Source organism: Rhopalosiphum padi, chromosome 1 (assembly GCF_020882245.1).
Source record: "Rhopalosiphum padi isolate XX-2018 chromosome 1, ASM2088224v1, whole genome shotgun sequence".
Lineage (NCBI taxonomy): Eukaryota > Metazoa > Arthropoda > Insecta > Hemiptera > Aphididae > Rhopalosiphum > Rhopalosiphum padi.
In genome coordinates, this window is record NC_083597.1 from 86,780,781 (window position 1) to 86,798,629 (window position 17,849).

The 17,849-nt window shown below is 31.6% G+C and overlaps 1 protein-coding gene across 1 annotated transcript; it reads right to left on the minus strand.

The window, feature by feature from the left end:
- Positions 1-656: 656 nt before the first annotated feature.
- LOC132928928 (innexin inx7) lies at positions 657-2,943 on the minus strand. Its single transcript, XM_060993880.1, has one exon. It carries the CDS (start codon positions 2,758-2,760, stop codon positions 1,588-1,590), a length of 1,173 nt encoding a protein of 390 aa, XP_060849863.1. The 5' UTR covers positions 2,761-2,943; the 3' UTR covers positions 657-1,587.
- Positions 2,944-17,849: the final 14,906 nt, after the last annotated feature.

Below are 17,849 nucleotides of genomic sequence, written 5' to 3' on the forward strand. Positions count from 1 at the left end.
GTAAATACGACAGTTGATTGTAGAATAACGTTTAAAGTTCAAAAATACTATTAAAAATTCTAAGGTTTGGATTTCGGAGAACGCTGAAGTCTTTCTGTACAATCGTGCCTTAAAACGGCAAAAATATAACACACAATGAACATCGACTTTATAATCTTTATCGATTTATAATCATTGTTATTATTTTAATAACGTTGTACGGAAACGTCACGCGATTTTTATTAAAAGTTGAAAATGTCAGAGATAATTTTTCCGCATCAGTTTTAGTAGGTTGTATACAATATTATAATTATTATTATGCATAATATATGCGAACAAAGTGTTCTAATATTTATTTACCACTCGAATCGTATCCCAGTCGTTTGTCGTTGAGTCGTTCCAATACGTGAATATTATACGCAGTTGTGTATACGCCGTGTGTATTCAAAAACACTGCGTATATATTGATGATATTAAAACATTGTGCAAGTCTGTATAACAACGATATCGAAACAGTAATCATTGGAATAGCTTATCACAAAACGTGATGTGTGTAACCATATCAGCAATTATTAAAATATATATACGTAATAATTTACTAATATAGAACAAAACATATTGATATTATTATATTAATTACCATTAAAAAGTTTATGACGCACATAACATACATAATATAATGTAATAATGTATAATGTATTTCATTCAAAATTTCAAAATTGTCATATTTTTTTTTTTTAATATAATTTTTCTTAATTTCGTTTAACTAAAATATATTATAATAAAATTTATGTACTTAAAAATATTAGAAAAAAATAATAATAATAGTGAGACGTACAGAGTTTTTACATATATTATATACAAGTTATCATCATGAGTATAAAGTCCATTTTATGTTATAATCGTACAAATATAATAATAATAATATATATGCATCATAACACACGCGTATATTTAATAAACTATAAATATATTATAATATGTGTAACGACGACCTTCGAAACGTGTACCTGTGTACCTCAAATCGGTCGTCTATTACATAAATTAAGTACACGAATGATAAAAATTTAATTGCCATTATTATTTTACTATATTTTTCTCCGACTATTGTTGTATCGTACACATGCGCACGCGGCATTGACTTTTTATCGGTTTAATTTTGGACTCGAAACGCACGTATTCGGAAGAAATTACAAACGTACAAAAAAATAAAATCGAAAATTTTCAGGTCAGACGAACACGAGTAACATCGTGACATTACAAATAATAAAAAAATTCTATTAAGTAATACAATTTGTCCTCGAAGGATTACAGCTGGGTTTGTGGAGGGATGATGGGTTGCGGGGTGGTGGATTCAGAATGACAGTGAAAAATGTAGGCTAACCACAAATTGCGGTCGAAGGGGGGGTGGGGGAGGGTGGAATGGAAAAACGTACGCGGGACGCGCACGCGCACACACGACCGGTTCTCTGAGAAAACGATATGAGGGACGCCTTTGCAGGACTAAGTCTTACATATTATAATAAACATTAATAGTATTGTAATAAATTATAAAATATGATCGTCGTGCGCGTGGCGGAAGCGGCGTTGACATGGCAGTGGCGTCGATCAGATGGCCTTGCCCAGCGGCGCTGTGTCGTCGTCGTCGCTATCCTGCAAACCCGGTTCCTTCCGGAGTCCGGTGGCGTAGCTGTGCAACAGGTCCCGGAAGACGGCGCCGTCCATGTTGCCGGACAGGTAGTACATGAACAGCCAGTCGGAGTACGTGGTCTGCCTAGCGATGACGGCCAGGTCGACGGGGTCGAGACGGGCGCCCGGAGACGACTCGCGCAGCATTAGTCGGTTGAACGACTCGCGCGAGTGGAGCGCATACTGGACGCCGCGCCACACGAGTGCGGCCACGCTGACGGGCAGCAGGATGAGCACGAACCAGAACCACAGGACGGCGTAGATCTTCTCGTTGATGATGTTGAGAGCCATCACGCACATGGCGTCGTGCGTCTGCATGGTGCCGGACGGACCGAACTTGTGGAAGTCACACTTGGTCATCTTGGGGAAAACCCGGTCGAACAGCCTGTCGCCGTTGTCGTCGTCGAACGCGTGCAGTCCGTAACCGTAGAACTGGCCGCCCAGGAATTTGTCCATGAGCTTCATCTGGAACACGACGTTGACCAGGTTGAGCACCTCGCACCCGATGAGCACCGCGGCCCAGTTGCGATTCAACCGGAACCGGGTGACCGTGTCAAGGTGGTTCATGACCTCCCGCATTTTGGCCCACCTGGTCGCCTCCGACGGTATGGTCCTGGCACCGGGAACAGCCACGTCCTGGTCGCCGTCCACCTTCAGGTACAGCCGTTGCAGCCCGTTGACGAGCAGCCTGATCGTTCCCGCCTCGTACGAACGCCACATGAGATGCGGCAGGTAGAACAGCAGCGCCTGTCCGAACAGCACGAACGGCACCCACTGGTAGTACGAGTGGCGGACGGTGCGCGAGTCCCAGTGCACGGGGCCGACGCCCGGGTGCGCCGAGTGGTTGGTGTCCGGCACCGTGTACGTGGCGGTGAAGAAGCAGTACGTGTTGACGACGTTGTTGGGCACGCCGGTGGCGATGCACCGGATGTGCTCGCCGATGTACTGACGGCTGCACACCAGCGTAGTGCACGCCAACAGTATGGCGAACGTTATGCGGTAGTGGATGCGGAAAGCCGGGTTGTCGATGGTCACCAGCCTGATCCGGGTGAGCCGGGACTGGCTGACGACCGTGCTGAACACGCCGATCATGGCGAGATTGGGCTACGAACTGGTTCCGTCTGCCTGCCGAGCACAGAGAACGCGATAAAACGTGAAACGTTCGATAGCGCGGCCGCACGCACCGGCACGAGAAAACGACAACAAAAAATAATACACAAAACACGCGTATGGGCTGTCGCGCGCGTAACACTACGACTGGCGCGCGCGAACCGACGACGCACACCGCACCGGTTGCAACGGTGGCGGCGGCGGCGACCCCCACCGCGCTCAGCCCCGACGAGGATGATGGCGGCGCGCGGCTGCGGCTGCGGCGGCGATCCGTTTTTCGAGCGGCCGCGCGCACCACTCGTCTCGTCCGGTCGTGAGGCGCACGTGGTCCGCCCGTCGGTTGTGGTGGTGGTGGTGGCGGTGGTGGTGTTGTTGACGGAGCGGCAATAATGAATATTATAATAATATCCCGAAAATGCGTACTTATGTGAAAACGTGATTTTTGCGCATCGAAAGGCCTCGTTGTAAGAATGACATTCTCATTGGAAAATGTTTATTTTTATATTTCCCCGAAACACTTATTTATTGTACTCTCGATAAAACATAATACATTATCGTAGGTAAATTAATTATGTGCAACACGTTTTTTTTTCAGACTCATCTGCGTTTTTATTTAAATTGAAATACGTCGCTTACGCGCATAAAATATCTCGTCTCTGACAACAACGTATCAACGTATCATACCATTCTTACTTGACCGTTCGCGTTAAATTTTTTGAAATTAATTTCTATACCTCCGCGTGCATTTGTCGGTTGTAGTGAGATTTGTGTATATATAGACTATATATATATATATACACTATAGTGTGCGAGTGTTTTCATTTGTATTTTTCTATTTCCACCGTATAAATGCATAATACGACGCGAATAATAATTGAAATATATCGCTTCAACCAGAGCCGTAGCTAGGGCTTGGCGAAACTGGCCCAGGCACAATTATTTTTTAAATTATTATATAAGGTTATAATAAGTTTGGCAGTGTTTTATTTTTGTTATTAAACATAATAATTATTATAATAGCTAATAAAAATAAAATAAAATAACGAATGTATAAATCTTTTATATGTGTAAGAACGAGGGCGAGGAGGGGGGGGGAAACAATTTTTACAAGGGTGGAAATATGTTAAATGACCAGGAGCGCAAATGAACATTTCTACGGCTCTGGCTTCAACCTTATGTGGAGACAGCTTATGAAATTGTCAATATGATGATGACGGGCGCAATCGCGGCGTTTGGGAACGAACGTTTTAGACTTGTAGAGGGATATTCCGATGTTCGAATCGTGACAACTACCCCTAACGCGCGCCCCTTCCGTGGCTTGTCGTTTTTAGGGGGCGTCCCGTACACAATGGCGATGGGGTGTCGGGGTGTTGGCCGGATCAAATTATCGTATTATTTCGTTCTCTATCTCGTTTTATTCTCGACGACCGCCCGCCTGCAACAAGAGACGTCGTCGTCCAAACCATGGCTAATAATTATTTAGCTATGGTCCGAAACTCGGCACTCGTCTAGCCGCGTCGCATTGTCGCTTAATAATGTTACGATATTATATTATCACCGTCATCATCGTTATTAAAACATAGTAAGTTGCCGGGCCTCCCCCGCCGGTCAGATGAGCGCCAGTCGAATTACGACACGCATCGCCTGCAATGTGTCGTGATATAATAATAATAATAATAATATGTATAATTCAGTTATAGTGTTGTAGTTGTTGTTGTTGTTGTTATATTGTTACATTATTTAACCCGTGGGACGAAAGAGACGTGCAGCGTGTGCAGTTTACACACAAGTGTGTACTGTGTACGCGCGTACACTGAGTGTTACGAATATTATAATAAAAGAACCCATTACACGTGTGCGGTTCGTCGACTCGTAATAATCGTCGTCGTCGTCGTCGTCGATATATAGATAAATAACAATATTATACGACGCGGCTTAAATATTATTTTTGTCGACGGTGTAGGTCTGCTGCGCCACCGACGCTTCGCAGGTTTTCATAATATATTTTACCTGCACTACTGCTGCAGCGAGCTATCCGGCGTATCTATATATACATCGCCCAACTATAGGTACTTATTGTAATAGTATCACCAATAACACGACAATATTTAATATTTATATGACAGATTTTATAAAATCCAATGATATCGCGTTTGGTTTACTCATCGATGAGTGTCGAGTACCTAACGGAGATAGTGGTTGCCGGGCGACTATGGAACTACGTCATTTTTATATTACTATAATTTATTAAATTTTTCGTCGATAAAATAATCATGAACTGTTATAAAAAAAAAAATATATTATAATAATGTATTATAACGTGACGGGTGTTTTTTGATTTCGAAAACTAATTCCTATACGATTACTCGTCAGTAGTTTTAAAACAAATACTTTGACAGACGCCATAATGTTATAACTTATAAGTTATAATTCATCACTACCTATTACCTAATTGAAATAGCATTTAATATTGTTTCGTTTTGCAAATGTAACGGAATAAAACATTTTAAACCGTTATTTAATTATCTTGGTCGATATCGTTTTAGTCACCCGTTAATTCGTCGAGTACAATGAATTTGCGCGCAATTTATATACGTTTAATTATTACTTAAGTCCTGTTAACTATTGGTTTACTTGCAGTCAGTTGTTATATTATACATTTATTATTAATATTAATAAGTTATTAACCAATATAAAAAAGTGTAATATTTAATAAATAAACGAAAGAAAAAAATGGCACCTTTACAGAACCTAGAAATTCTAATAAATTGTTTAATCGTAAACAACGGTAACCAACTAATAAACTTACCCGATAAACCGGTTTTTTGTATAATTAAACGATTTAATTTGAATCGTTGCATTCAGCTACACATAATAATATTATATTATTAAAAATAACATATTAATACGTTCGTAAATAATAAAACATCGCGCAGTGCATTCCGAATCGTCCAAAATAACAGTCCGATACCATGGTGTAATATATATATATAATATTATATTGTTTGGTTTTTCCTTTTAACGATTGGTGTTCATAGGCTCGACCTGGGAGTAAAGCCGTACACATTCTCTTCCTCTACGAAATATTTTTTAAACATTATTTATTAGTGGTAATAACCACTAAGTGAAAAACAAAAAACTAAAAAAACAATAATACATCCGACAATAATACACGTATCATAGTGTTAATATGTTAAAATAATTATTCAAGCTTCATAAAAAAACAAATTTAACTTCAGTGCGGTTTGTTATTTTTCATCCTCCCCTCACACGTCAGACGTTTTTTCAAGTCGTTTCACCATTTTCGTAAATACGCTCAATACACTTACACAGTTTCCGTGTACCTATTAGTTACTACCTATATATACGACGTACTGTACGAGCTGAAAAATAATATTATGACGGAGACGCGATTTGAATTATGTACGGGACCTTTCTCTGGATTCTACTCGTGCGCGTAAAACGCACCATAACTATAATATTCATTACCGACTTGCATCGTTAATAATAATTATAACGCGGTTTCGGAACGCCGCACTGTACCCGACACTGTTCGATTTCGGTTTGAAATATTTTTTTATTTGATTTATTTTAACTTACATTATAATTTTATTAAATTAAATTTATACCCTATACTATTTTATTTTATAACCCATACATTTTATACGACGACTTTTTGTTGTATGCATTAATTATCATTATTATTTTTATTAGATATTAGTTTTATTTGACTTAAATAACATATATTGTATTTTGTATTTAAACGATATAAAAGAAAATGATGTGCGAAGTTACAGTGTTACAAAAAAAACCTAGTATGCGGAGTTAAGTTGATAGTTTTTACAAAATGGCCACGATGCATGCGCAGTTACGGTGCACCGATTTTTTAAACGTTTTACATCGCATAACATACCTACCCAATATCTACTTACGACTTACACGAGTATAAAACGTACACACGGCCGCGGCAGACGTTTCGTTTTGTTCACAATAGAGATGCGTACCACCGCGAGTACCGGCCTCGGCTGTGTTTCCCCTCATCATAAACTCTGCTCCGGCACAACATTACGTACGACGAATATATTATATTATACAGTTGGGTTATGTGTTATAAGGCCAGGTGCAATATCACGACATCCCCTCACTTCGTGTACAAACCGGTCTACCCTTTTTATTTCTCTCTCTCTCTCTCTCTCTCTCTCTCGATAATAATTGTTATTAACTTTTGTATTCCGAACGCAGACGCGTGTCGGAACTCGGGACAATCATATTATTTTTTTATTTCTGTTATCCGTGAGTCCGTAGCATAAGTGGCCGAACACACAGCAACGATATAATATGATATGCCCGCACAACGTTACAGTGGCGTGGTCGTAGGAATTGGATTTAAAATATGAAATTGATAATGGCGATTCGCCATGACTACTGTACATTATACTAATTAAAGATTAAACGCAGACTGCGCAAGAAATAAATCTATTAAATCTTATCGCCATTAATTTCGTATACGACAAAACTATTTTGACCTTTAACTGTTGTGAGTGTTGTGACCTTTAAAATTATAAACGGTTTTTGGGCAGCATGGGCGATATTCTTAATCGAACGAGCTAGGCCAAAACAGAACGAAATCATTATAAACGATAAACACATAAAATTATCTTCGTTACAATATTATATCTAACAATACGCCATTTGGCGAAACCGTGTCCACACAAAATACATGCCTATTATTAATACGACTATATTATTATGATATCGATAGTTCGGCAACAATATTATTACGTTAGTTAACCTATATCCAGTCTAATCTCGATTATAAATATAATATATTAATATTCCATTATTGGTAATGATGATCGTATCGTCCGATCGGCGAGTAATATTATATAACAATATAATTTATTTTACTCAGCCGATCAAGTACGAATTAAGTTTAAGTATAACATGTTATAACATATTAATAGGTATTACTTATAAGTCATAACTTTTATATTAAAATATAAATATTGAAATATTTTTCAATGATAATAATAGTATTATTTATATATTTATTATTTAATGTTAGAAAATATTGTCATTTATTATAACGACATAACATTTAATCAGTATATATCAGTAATAAATAATACTATGATTTAGTAACGATATCGACTCGACGGGCAAAATAAGGGTAAACGTTACTCACGTAGATTTTTAATTTCTTTTTTTTTTTGAAGGGTTTGATCGTCGGGCTAATTATTAATATTTTATATTTTTTGTAAGTCATACAATATTATCTTTGCACTTATATTATCTGTAATCGTCGTGAAAGTAGCAATTTGATTAAACCATCGGATACATCTGTAAAAGAATATAATATTATAGTCTCGTGTATATAATTATTATAACAGTTGATACGGTTGAAACATATATAGTTTAATCGAATATAATATAATTTTTTTTTCTGTAACGGAAGAAAAATTATTTTACGATTTCGTTCACACGACTTTTTACGACCACTCCTTTACCACAGACGTACGACAAGCGATCTTTGTTATTATTAGTAAGAGAAAAAAAATTCTGACTAAGAGATTGCGTGCACTACACTGCACATAGTACATATGTTATATGTACCATAATATGCGGCGTACATGTCTAACGGCACGTCGTTAAATCTGGACTTGACCAATTTCACCTACTCGAACTGAAGCGGTTTTTCGAAAACAAATTGTGTTGATTATAATAATATAATAATATATATTTTTACCTCGTTACTTAGTGAAAAAAACAATCGCTCAGTACGTTTTGCCTGACGGCTGACGCCAGACGTAAATATACTCGACCGAGCATAAAATTTAATAACGACTTCGGAAGCTAAACGATTTTTTTTTAAATTGTACTGACTCGGGGTGTCCCATTGTTTTGTGGCATTATGTAACAAAATATAATAAACGTACACAAAATACAAACGTTTCAAATTAAATTAGTTTTTAGTGGTATCTATGGGTACCTATGGGTACCTATAATAAATAAATAAGTAAATAATACGAAAATAAAAACATTTAGTTATTAAATGTAGGTAGATTTTTTAATTGCATATAAATATAAATGTTATAAATTTTGTCGGTGTGCCCTCCACAAATCCATTGTCTTATAATTTTGAACGCATCATTAAGTCGAAACTCACGCTACGCTATATTGATATGTATATAGGTATAATATATAATTTATATACATAATATATTATGTTCTAAACTACAGCGTTTTGCTCGATTTTGATTTTTGTCCGATTGATTATACTTATTTCTATTTTAAATCATAATTTTGATTGTGTGATTTATTCATAATATACTGAATGATTCGAATTCTGTGACTAGAAGTGAAGTGATTGAAAAATAAAGGATTAATATTTATATATTTATATGTATACTACAACAAATGATATACAGTAATAACATATATGTACGTCAGACGACCGATAATTTAAACGAACTAAGTCACAGCTCTCATGCACGTGGAAGGACAAAAACACATATGGTGTACTTATATGGTCTAGGAGCACACCATATGTTTAAGAGTGTGATGAGAGTTTGTGATTTAATGAACGTCATGTTTGAGTTTTGTTATTTTTGGTGCGTATATTTCGGCCAATGTGGAAAATCCGGGAATTCTATATAATGCCCAGGCATTTTTAGACTATGACAATAATTATTTAAACAATTTTTATAGTTTTTATATTTATTGCCTGGGCATTCAAATAGAAAGTTTGAGAAATTTATAGAATGAACGATTTTTTGCGATTCGTGAATAATTTGAACTTTTTAAATAAAAAAACATATATTATATTATTAAGGAGGTATTTATGTGCAAGCAAAAAATGTTGAATTGTATAAAAATTTAAAATTACTAAAATTTGTGTTTATTGTTCTATTTTGGTTTATTACTTAATGTATATAACGATAGTCGGATAAGTTGTTACCTGTTTTTGATTTACTATCAACTATCATGGTATTTTGGAAGATTGCGAATACCTACACTCGATACTCGATAGTCAATAATAATATTCTGATATACTTCTACTATGTTATTGTTAGGGCATATTTTAAGGAGGCGAAGGGAGCATTCGCCCCCCCCCATCGCTCGTATTTTTTTTCTATGTAATACATCAATTAATAATTTATTTAAAAAATTTCTCGTTTGATAAAGATAGTAAATTGTAATAATATCATAATACTTAACATAAAAATAATTTTATGCCTATATAGGCAATCAAATGTAAATTATTTTTAGTTTGTATAGAAGAAAAATTAATTTCGCCCCCCCTCCGGCCATCATGGACTCAACTCAAATATGCCCTTGTCTTATTGTTATGATCATGATATTTCCAAACTTCCAAAATGTTGAATAGGTGTACTCATTTCGGAGACTCGGGAGACTACATAAGATTTAATTACAAACTGTGTTGTTTTATTTACTATGGTTAATAATTAAATAGATACCTAATTCTATTATAAATAGGTTGTAATTAAAAACGAGTTTTGATTAATTTTTGCGGTAATATTTTTCAAACTTTAACACGTAATATTGGAGGTAAATCCGTAATTTAATATAATAGTAGCATAAGTCATGTATTTGTGTACATAAAATAACATGTTCAATTGCGCAATTATAGTTCAATACTTGCAGTTGTTTGATTAAAACATTTGGTTTGGAAATAAGTTTAAACACCTATATAGTATATGTACACATAAAATGCTACATTTTCCCACTAAATACGTATAATAATGGGTATTCTAATTTTCAAAGCAAATTTGATCACGTGGCTGTAGCTGTATAATATGTGAGAGTATCTTTTATTCTTTTGTATTTTTAAACGGTTATAGGTAGCATTAGTTGAATATAAATTATACATTTATACGTGTAGGGAATAAAACGTATCATCAATAACATGTTATTATTGACTTGTTGGTAATTTTAAGTTTCGGCTCGTTAGCATATGATGTACTAGTACATAACTAACAAATATTATTTATTATTTTTTTTTTTTCGTATAAATATTAAATACCAACGATTTGCAAAAATCGATCATTCTGTCAATGCATAGTAAAGCTACCTTTTATTGTTACACTTATAAGTATTAAACGTTAGTTAAATCGTCTTTTGTTTGAACATAAATCATAATAATTTTATGTATTTAAGCAATTTATACTTAATATTATAATATTATAAAGTTTTTGGTTTATGTTACATACACACATCGGCGTAGCTAGAATTTCAATCAGGGAAGGGCATGTGGAATAGCCAATTTTAAATCATTAAAACTCAATTTATAAGGTGTAAGAAATATAATTTAGTTTGAAATGCAAGGGGAGGGCACTTGCCCCCCCTTCCCCACCCTAGCTACGTCCATGCATACATAGGATATTATTTATATAACATAAAACTGATATAATATAAATGATATGTAAGCAGCGACATTAGAAATGTTTAGTGAGGAAATGTTTGCTCATAAAGACAATAAATTAATTAAGGTTGTCAAAAATTAATTGTACGCGTGTTGTAATAAATATGATACCACTATAATATATAATACATAAGGTTATGTGGTATGACTTATGAGTTTAACTTAAACTGTTTAAGCTTATACGCTCATACATAAGTTTGTACCTTAAACGGCTGACTATACAAATTCTATTAAAATATATCTAACAATAGATATATATATTATATTAATAACACACTACTTCACTAGTTTCTATAGTTATATTCTACATAATATTATGTAAACTTATTATTGGATGTATTATGTACAGGTTTATAATTTATAAGTATATAATTGAAGGAACGTTGGACGAATTTATTCCGACTTGAAAATAAAAAATATAAACGATAAATATTTTAGAATTTTTGATATTTTTTGTATAACATAATTAGAATGTATTATTTATTTAACTTAATACGCGAAATAAATGAATACAACCGTAATTCTAAAGCCCTATCATTACCCTATTTAATGACTAAAATTGGATCAAATAATCGCACAGGCACAGCTGCAATCTTCATGCAACAGTATATCGGAAGGGATTAAAGAAGGTAGATAAATTCGGGTTAAAAGTGGTAAATTATGAAATTATTAATTTAGGATTTCAAAATTATAGAAATAGCATATTGGAAGCTACTTTATAATATTTGAGACGATGTATGGATATAAAATTTCAAATACATAAAAATTAAAAACCATGAAATATTTTATCACTATATGAAGTTTATCAGTAACCAGTTAATATTAATTATAATAAGAAAAATGTCTTTTTCATTAAATTTGTGGTCCATATATGATGTAATTATTACTTATTTATTCTTAAATATCGTAATTTTAATGACTTTGATAGTTTAGACTTTAGTTATCGCTTTTTCGGTGACATATCTTCATATTATCTTTATATTTTAATAACTATTGCTTTATTTTCTAAGAATATTATTTCGTAAAGGACAATCTTATTTTAGCAGAATTTGATTGGATATTACCTTTCTCACCCCACATCATTTTCAAACAAAAATAAATGTTTTAAATTTTAACAATTTGTAGGAACTATTATGTTTACACAAACATTGAAACATATAAATGCTATATGCCTATCAATAACTAACAATAACTGTAAAAAAGAAATTTCAAAAACCAGAATATATTTGCATACAAATATACAATACTGGCCATGTTTATTTAAGAACGATATATTTATTTGAGCCATTGGACATTGATAGTCGGTTGTGGCATCTTGACTATTCAAATAATTTGTTTTGAAAATTATAAACTCTTACTATCTATTTCAAACAATGAAACAACTATTATTAAAAATTGATTTTTAGATAAATCAATAATACTTAATATTTATATAATTTAATTAAAGTGAATTATGATGATTTGATAGTAAATTAAATGTTAAGAATAGCGTATATTGTAATTAGATATTTAAATTAAGAATGATCTTAAAAGATTTAAAAAATAACAATCATTGGTCATGAATGAATATTCAAAGCCATCTATACACGAGATCAAATAAACTCGAGGATCGCGGTAAAAGAGGTCACTAGAGAACGCACCTAATATATAGAATTCTTTAAACACGAAAAAAAGATAACTGTTAAAATTTTTTGTCTAAGGCAGTTTTAGAAGGTAAAAATTTGTCGATATTTTTTTTCGATGTTTTGTTATTGAGACTTACCTTAATCCTTTACCTTGCACATTTAAAGTATATGCATGATTCAAAAATATTAGTATTTAAATCTTTTACTAGTCTACATTTACAATTCCGAAATTATTGTTATTTTAATAAAAAAGTATCACATTCCTTACAACATACACTACAGTTACTGTAACTCTTTTAGTATTTTTACATACCTAAAACTAAGTAAAAGGAAAAATAACAGTAATACATGCAAAATGTGTCCAAGGACTCTTTATAACTTAATAACATAAAAATAAAATTTTTAGATATTTTTTATAGCGAAAAAAATGATTTCCATAGTTATTTGTTCATGTACATTTTGAAATGTACGGGTTAATCTTTCACTATACAATTTTAAAGTATAAAAATGATAAAAAAATATTGTTTTTGTGTGATTTGACTAGACAATATTGTTATTTACGACAAAACAATACTACAATATAGTACCACAATAGTAATAACTCGTAAGCTGATGCCACCTGTATTTCAGAATCGGGAATTTAGGGATCAAAAACAATTAAAAAGTATATGAAAATAAAAATAAAAATCGCTTATGGCAGTGCTATCTAGCGACAGAAAAGAACAACATTCTTACCAAATAACAAAGCAATAATTGTCTTTTTATACTTAAGAGCCGTTCTGAAATCGGTTGGCCTTCGAGTACTTAGAGTACTTAATTTTTTTTAAATGTTTTTAGTTGGTGCTAACTATCATTGTACCCAATTAGTTTGATAATTAACTTTATACAATATTTATACTATCATTGTACCCAATTAATTTGATATTTAACTTTATACAATGTTGAATGCAGGTGCAATGAGATCTATTGTGGTACACCCTGACATTGATGCTATTAAGATAAGACCAGCAAATTTTTGACATGCCATAATATGTAGTACTAATAGTACTATGTTAAATATATTACCTACTTTATTATAGTATAGTACTGTACTACAATAACTGTAGTACTGTAATACTAATAATACTATAGTAGGTAGATGGAAAATATAAAAATACAAAAATATAAATAAAGAATTGGTGCAAAATTGGTACTTATTTTATATTTTTTTAACAAATTGACAAGAAAAAAATACAAAATATATCTATTTATATTTGCAAATACAATTGCATAAGTCGTTGTTTTATATATATTTTTATGTGGATTATAATCTATTAAATATTCGGTATATATATTAATTTAATGATTAAACTTTTCAACATTTTAAAAATATTAACCATTTAGTTCAGCTAACCATAAACTAAAAAAAACAACTAAATAAAGCCTACAAGTAAGTTATCTATTGGATGAACAGTAGATGTTTACACGTAGATTAGGTTAAATATGTCACTATTATAGGGTGACCATATTAAGAAAATAAAAAAACGGGACATTATTTGTAACTCCCCTGGCCCTCCCACAAAGTAAAACTTAATAAAAACTATATATTATATACATTCACACTTATGCACACAACTGTAGAGAGTAAAAATATAAATCTGAATCATATCACAAACAATTATTATCTTATTACTTTACCATTTTTGAGTAAATAACCTAAATAATAAGTGTTTAAATATTTAGGAATATTTTGTTTTTTATTAAACAACACAATGTTAAATTTCATAACTATTATAATTCTTTAAACAATTAAAAAATGTACTTTTAAGTTTTAAATATTAAAATTAAAGTATTAAGCAATTAAACAATACATTGTACATACCAATACTGTTATATATTTTTTTAACAAGAATTTAGAAATTTACAACATCAGCTTATTTAATTATTCAGGAATTTGATAATCCTTCTTCCACACTTTCTACTATTTTTTCGTATTTTTCTGAAGAACTTATTGAATTTAACAATTTTGGGTGCTTCAAAAGAAATTCATAAAATTGTGAACAAGTTATGTTTTTAAAGTGCTGTTTTGCAATAATTATTATTGATCTAATAGTTTCGACATTAAAACGATTTTTTTCATTGACAATGTAAAAACGATAACGAATAGAATACAATAGAATAATAATATTCATAAGACTGCAGGGTTGTCGATACTGGATAATATTCTTAATCGTAATAATTGAAAAAGAAAAATAGCGGACAACCGTCGACGGGTCCTTTCACGTACACATACTTTTATTATACATACTTTTACAATTGTGTAGTGTGTGCGTTGTTTGGTCGGTCGGTGCGATAAGACGACGACACCCGAAACAGTCACGCAGCTGTACTATCTGTTATTTATAAATTTGGTCTCTAATTTTAAATATATATATACGAATAAAACTGTTTTATATTTGTATTTTGTTTTATAAGTCGATATTTTTTTCCCTAACATAATATAATAATATTGAAATAACGGGATTAAAACAGGACCATCTTCTAAAAACGGGATAAAAAGCGTCCCGTACGAAGTTTATCGGGACAACGGGACTTGATGACCAAAAAAGGGACAATCCCGTTTTAAACGGGACATCTGGTCACCCTACACTATTATATTTAAAATTATGAATTTGGTTAATTTTAACTCAATTTATAACCATTGTATAAAATGTAAAATTATGCTGGTCGACGATGGTTTTATTTTTTGGCGAGAAAGTTTACCAAACAACCATTGAAATAATAACAATAATAACATTATAATTAAAAAAAAACCAGATATACAATTATTATAATTGTATGTATGAAACTATTAAATACCAAAAGTTTCGTATGTAAGACAATTGAAATAGAAAAATAAATCCTATAGTATAAAAAAGAGTTTAATAAAAAAAAAAACATACGATCTATCAAATTATTATAATATTTATCATCCGTGACAATCGTCGTCATTTGTAGGAGCCGATTAACAATTCTAATATAATTTTATTAAATAGTCGTCAAACAACAGTATTCAGTACGTGACAAGGACACTTATTTTCATAAAATATTTCAATAACTCCATTCCGAAGCGTAAAGAAGACAAATTCATTAAAAATTCATTCAAATTAAATAAAAAGTCCATAAAACTCTTCAATAACTCCATAAAAGAGTCTTATATTAAAGAAAAATCCATTAAATTCATGAAAAATCCATTCAAATTCATTATAAATCCATTATATTCATTAAAAACTCCATAAAACTCTTAAATAACTCCATAAAAGAGTCCAATATTCATGAAAAATCCATTCAAATTCAATAAAAAGTCCATAAAACTCTTCAATAACTCCATAAAAGAGTCTTATATTCATTAAAAATCGTAAAAATTCATTAAAAATCCATTAAATTCATGAAAAATCTACTCAAATTCATTAAAAACTCCTTAAAACTCTTCAAAAACTCCATAAAAGAGTCTAATATTCATGAAAAATCCATTCAAATTCATTAAAAACTCCATAAAACTCATCAAAAACTTCAAAAAAGAGTATAATATTCATGAAAAATCCATTAAATTCATGAAAAATCCATTCAAATTCATTATAAATCCATTATATTCATTAAAAATTCCATAAAACTCTTCAAAAACTCCATAAAAGAGTCTAATATTCATTAAAAATCCATTAAATTCATGAATAATCCATTCAAATTCATTATAAATCCATTATATTCATTAAAAACTCCATAAAAGAGTCTTATATTCATTAAAAATCCATTAAATTCATGAGAAATCCATTCAAATTCAATAAAAAGTCTATAAAACTCTTCAATAACACCATAAAAGAGTCTTATATTCATTAATAATCCATTTAATTCATGAAAAATCAATTCAAATTCATGAAAAATCCATTAAATTCATGAAAAAAACCATTAAATTCATGAAAAATCCATTCAAATTCATTAAAAATCCATTCAAATTCATTAAAAACTCCATAAAACTCTTCAATAACACCATAAAAGAGTCTTATATTCATTAAAAATCCATTTAATTCATGAAAAATCAATTCAAATTCATGAAAAATCCATTAAATTCATTAAAAACTCCATAAAACTCTTCAATAACACAAATCATTAAAAATCGTCATTAACTACATTAAAAAGTGGCAAAAATCCATAAAATTCAAGAAAAATCATTAAAAATCGTCATTAACTACATTAAAAAGTGGTAAATATCCACAAAATTCGAGAAAAATCATTAAAAATCGTCATTAACTACATTAAAAAAGTGGCAAAAATCCTTAAAATTCAAGAAAAATCATTAAAAATCGTCATTAACTACATTAAAAAGTGGTAAAAATCCACAAAATTCCTTAAAAAGTCCATAAATGACGTCACTACCTCCATAAAATACCCTCAAAAATCATTAAAAATACTCAATTAGTACATTAAAAAGTGGTAAAAATCTATTAAATTCGTGAAAAATCATTAAAAATCGTCATTAACTACATTAAAAATCAGTGAAAATTCATAAATTTCTTCAATTAATCCACAAAAGAGCGCTAAAAATCCATAAAATTCCTTAAAAAGTCCATAAATGACGTCACTACCTCCATAAAATACCCTCAAAAATCATTAAAAATATTCAATTAGTACATTAAAAAGTGGTAAAAATCCATAAAATTCGTGAAATATCATTAAAAATCGTCATTAACTACATTAAAAAGGGGCAAAAATCCATAAAATTCAAGAAAAATCATTAAAAATCGTCATTAACTACATTAAAAAGTGGTAGAAATCCACAAAATTCCTTAAAAAGTCCATAAATGACGTCACTACCTCCATAAAATACCCTCAAAAATCATTAAAAATACTCAATTAGTACATTAAAAAGTGGTAAAAATCCATAAAATTCGTGAAAAATCATTAAAAATCGTCATTAACTACATTAAAAAGTGGCAAAAATCCATAAAATTCAAGAAAAATCATTAAAAATCGTCATTAAATACATT

Coding starts and splice junctions, on each gene's coding strand:
- LOC132928928 (XM_060993880.1), bottom strand. CDS start 2,760: ATGATCGGCGTGTTCAGCACGGTCGTCAGCCAGTCCCGGCTCACCCGG.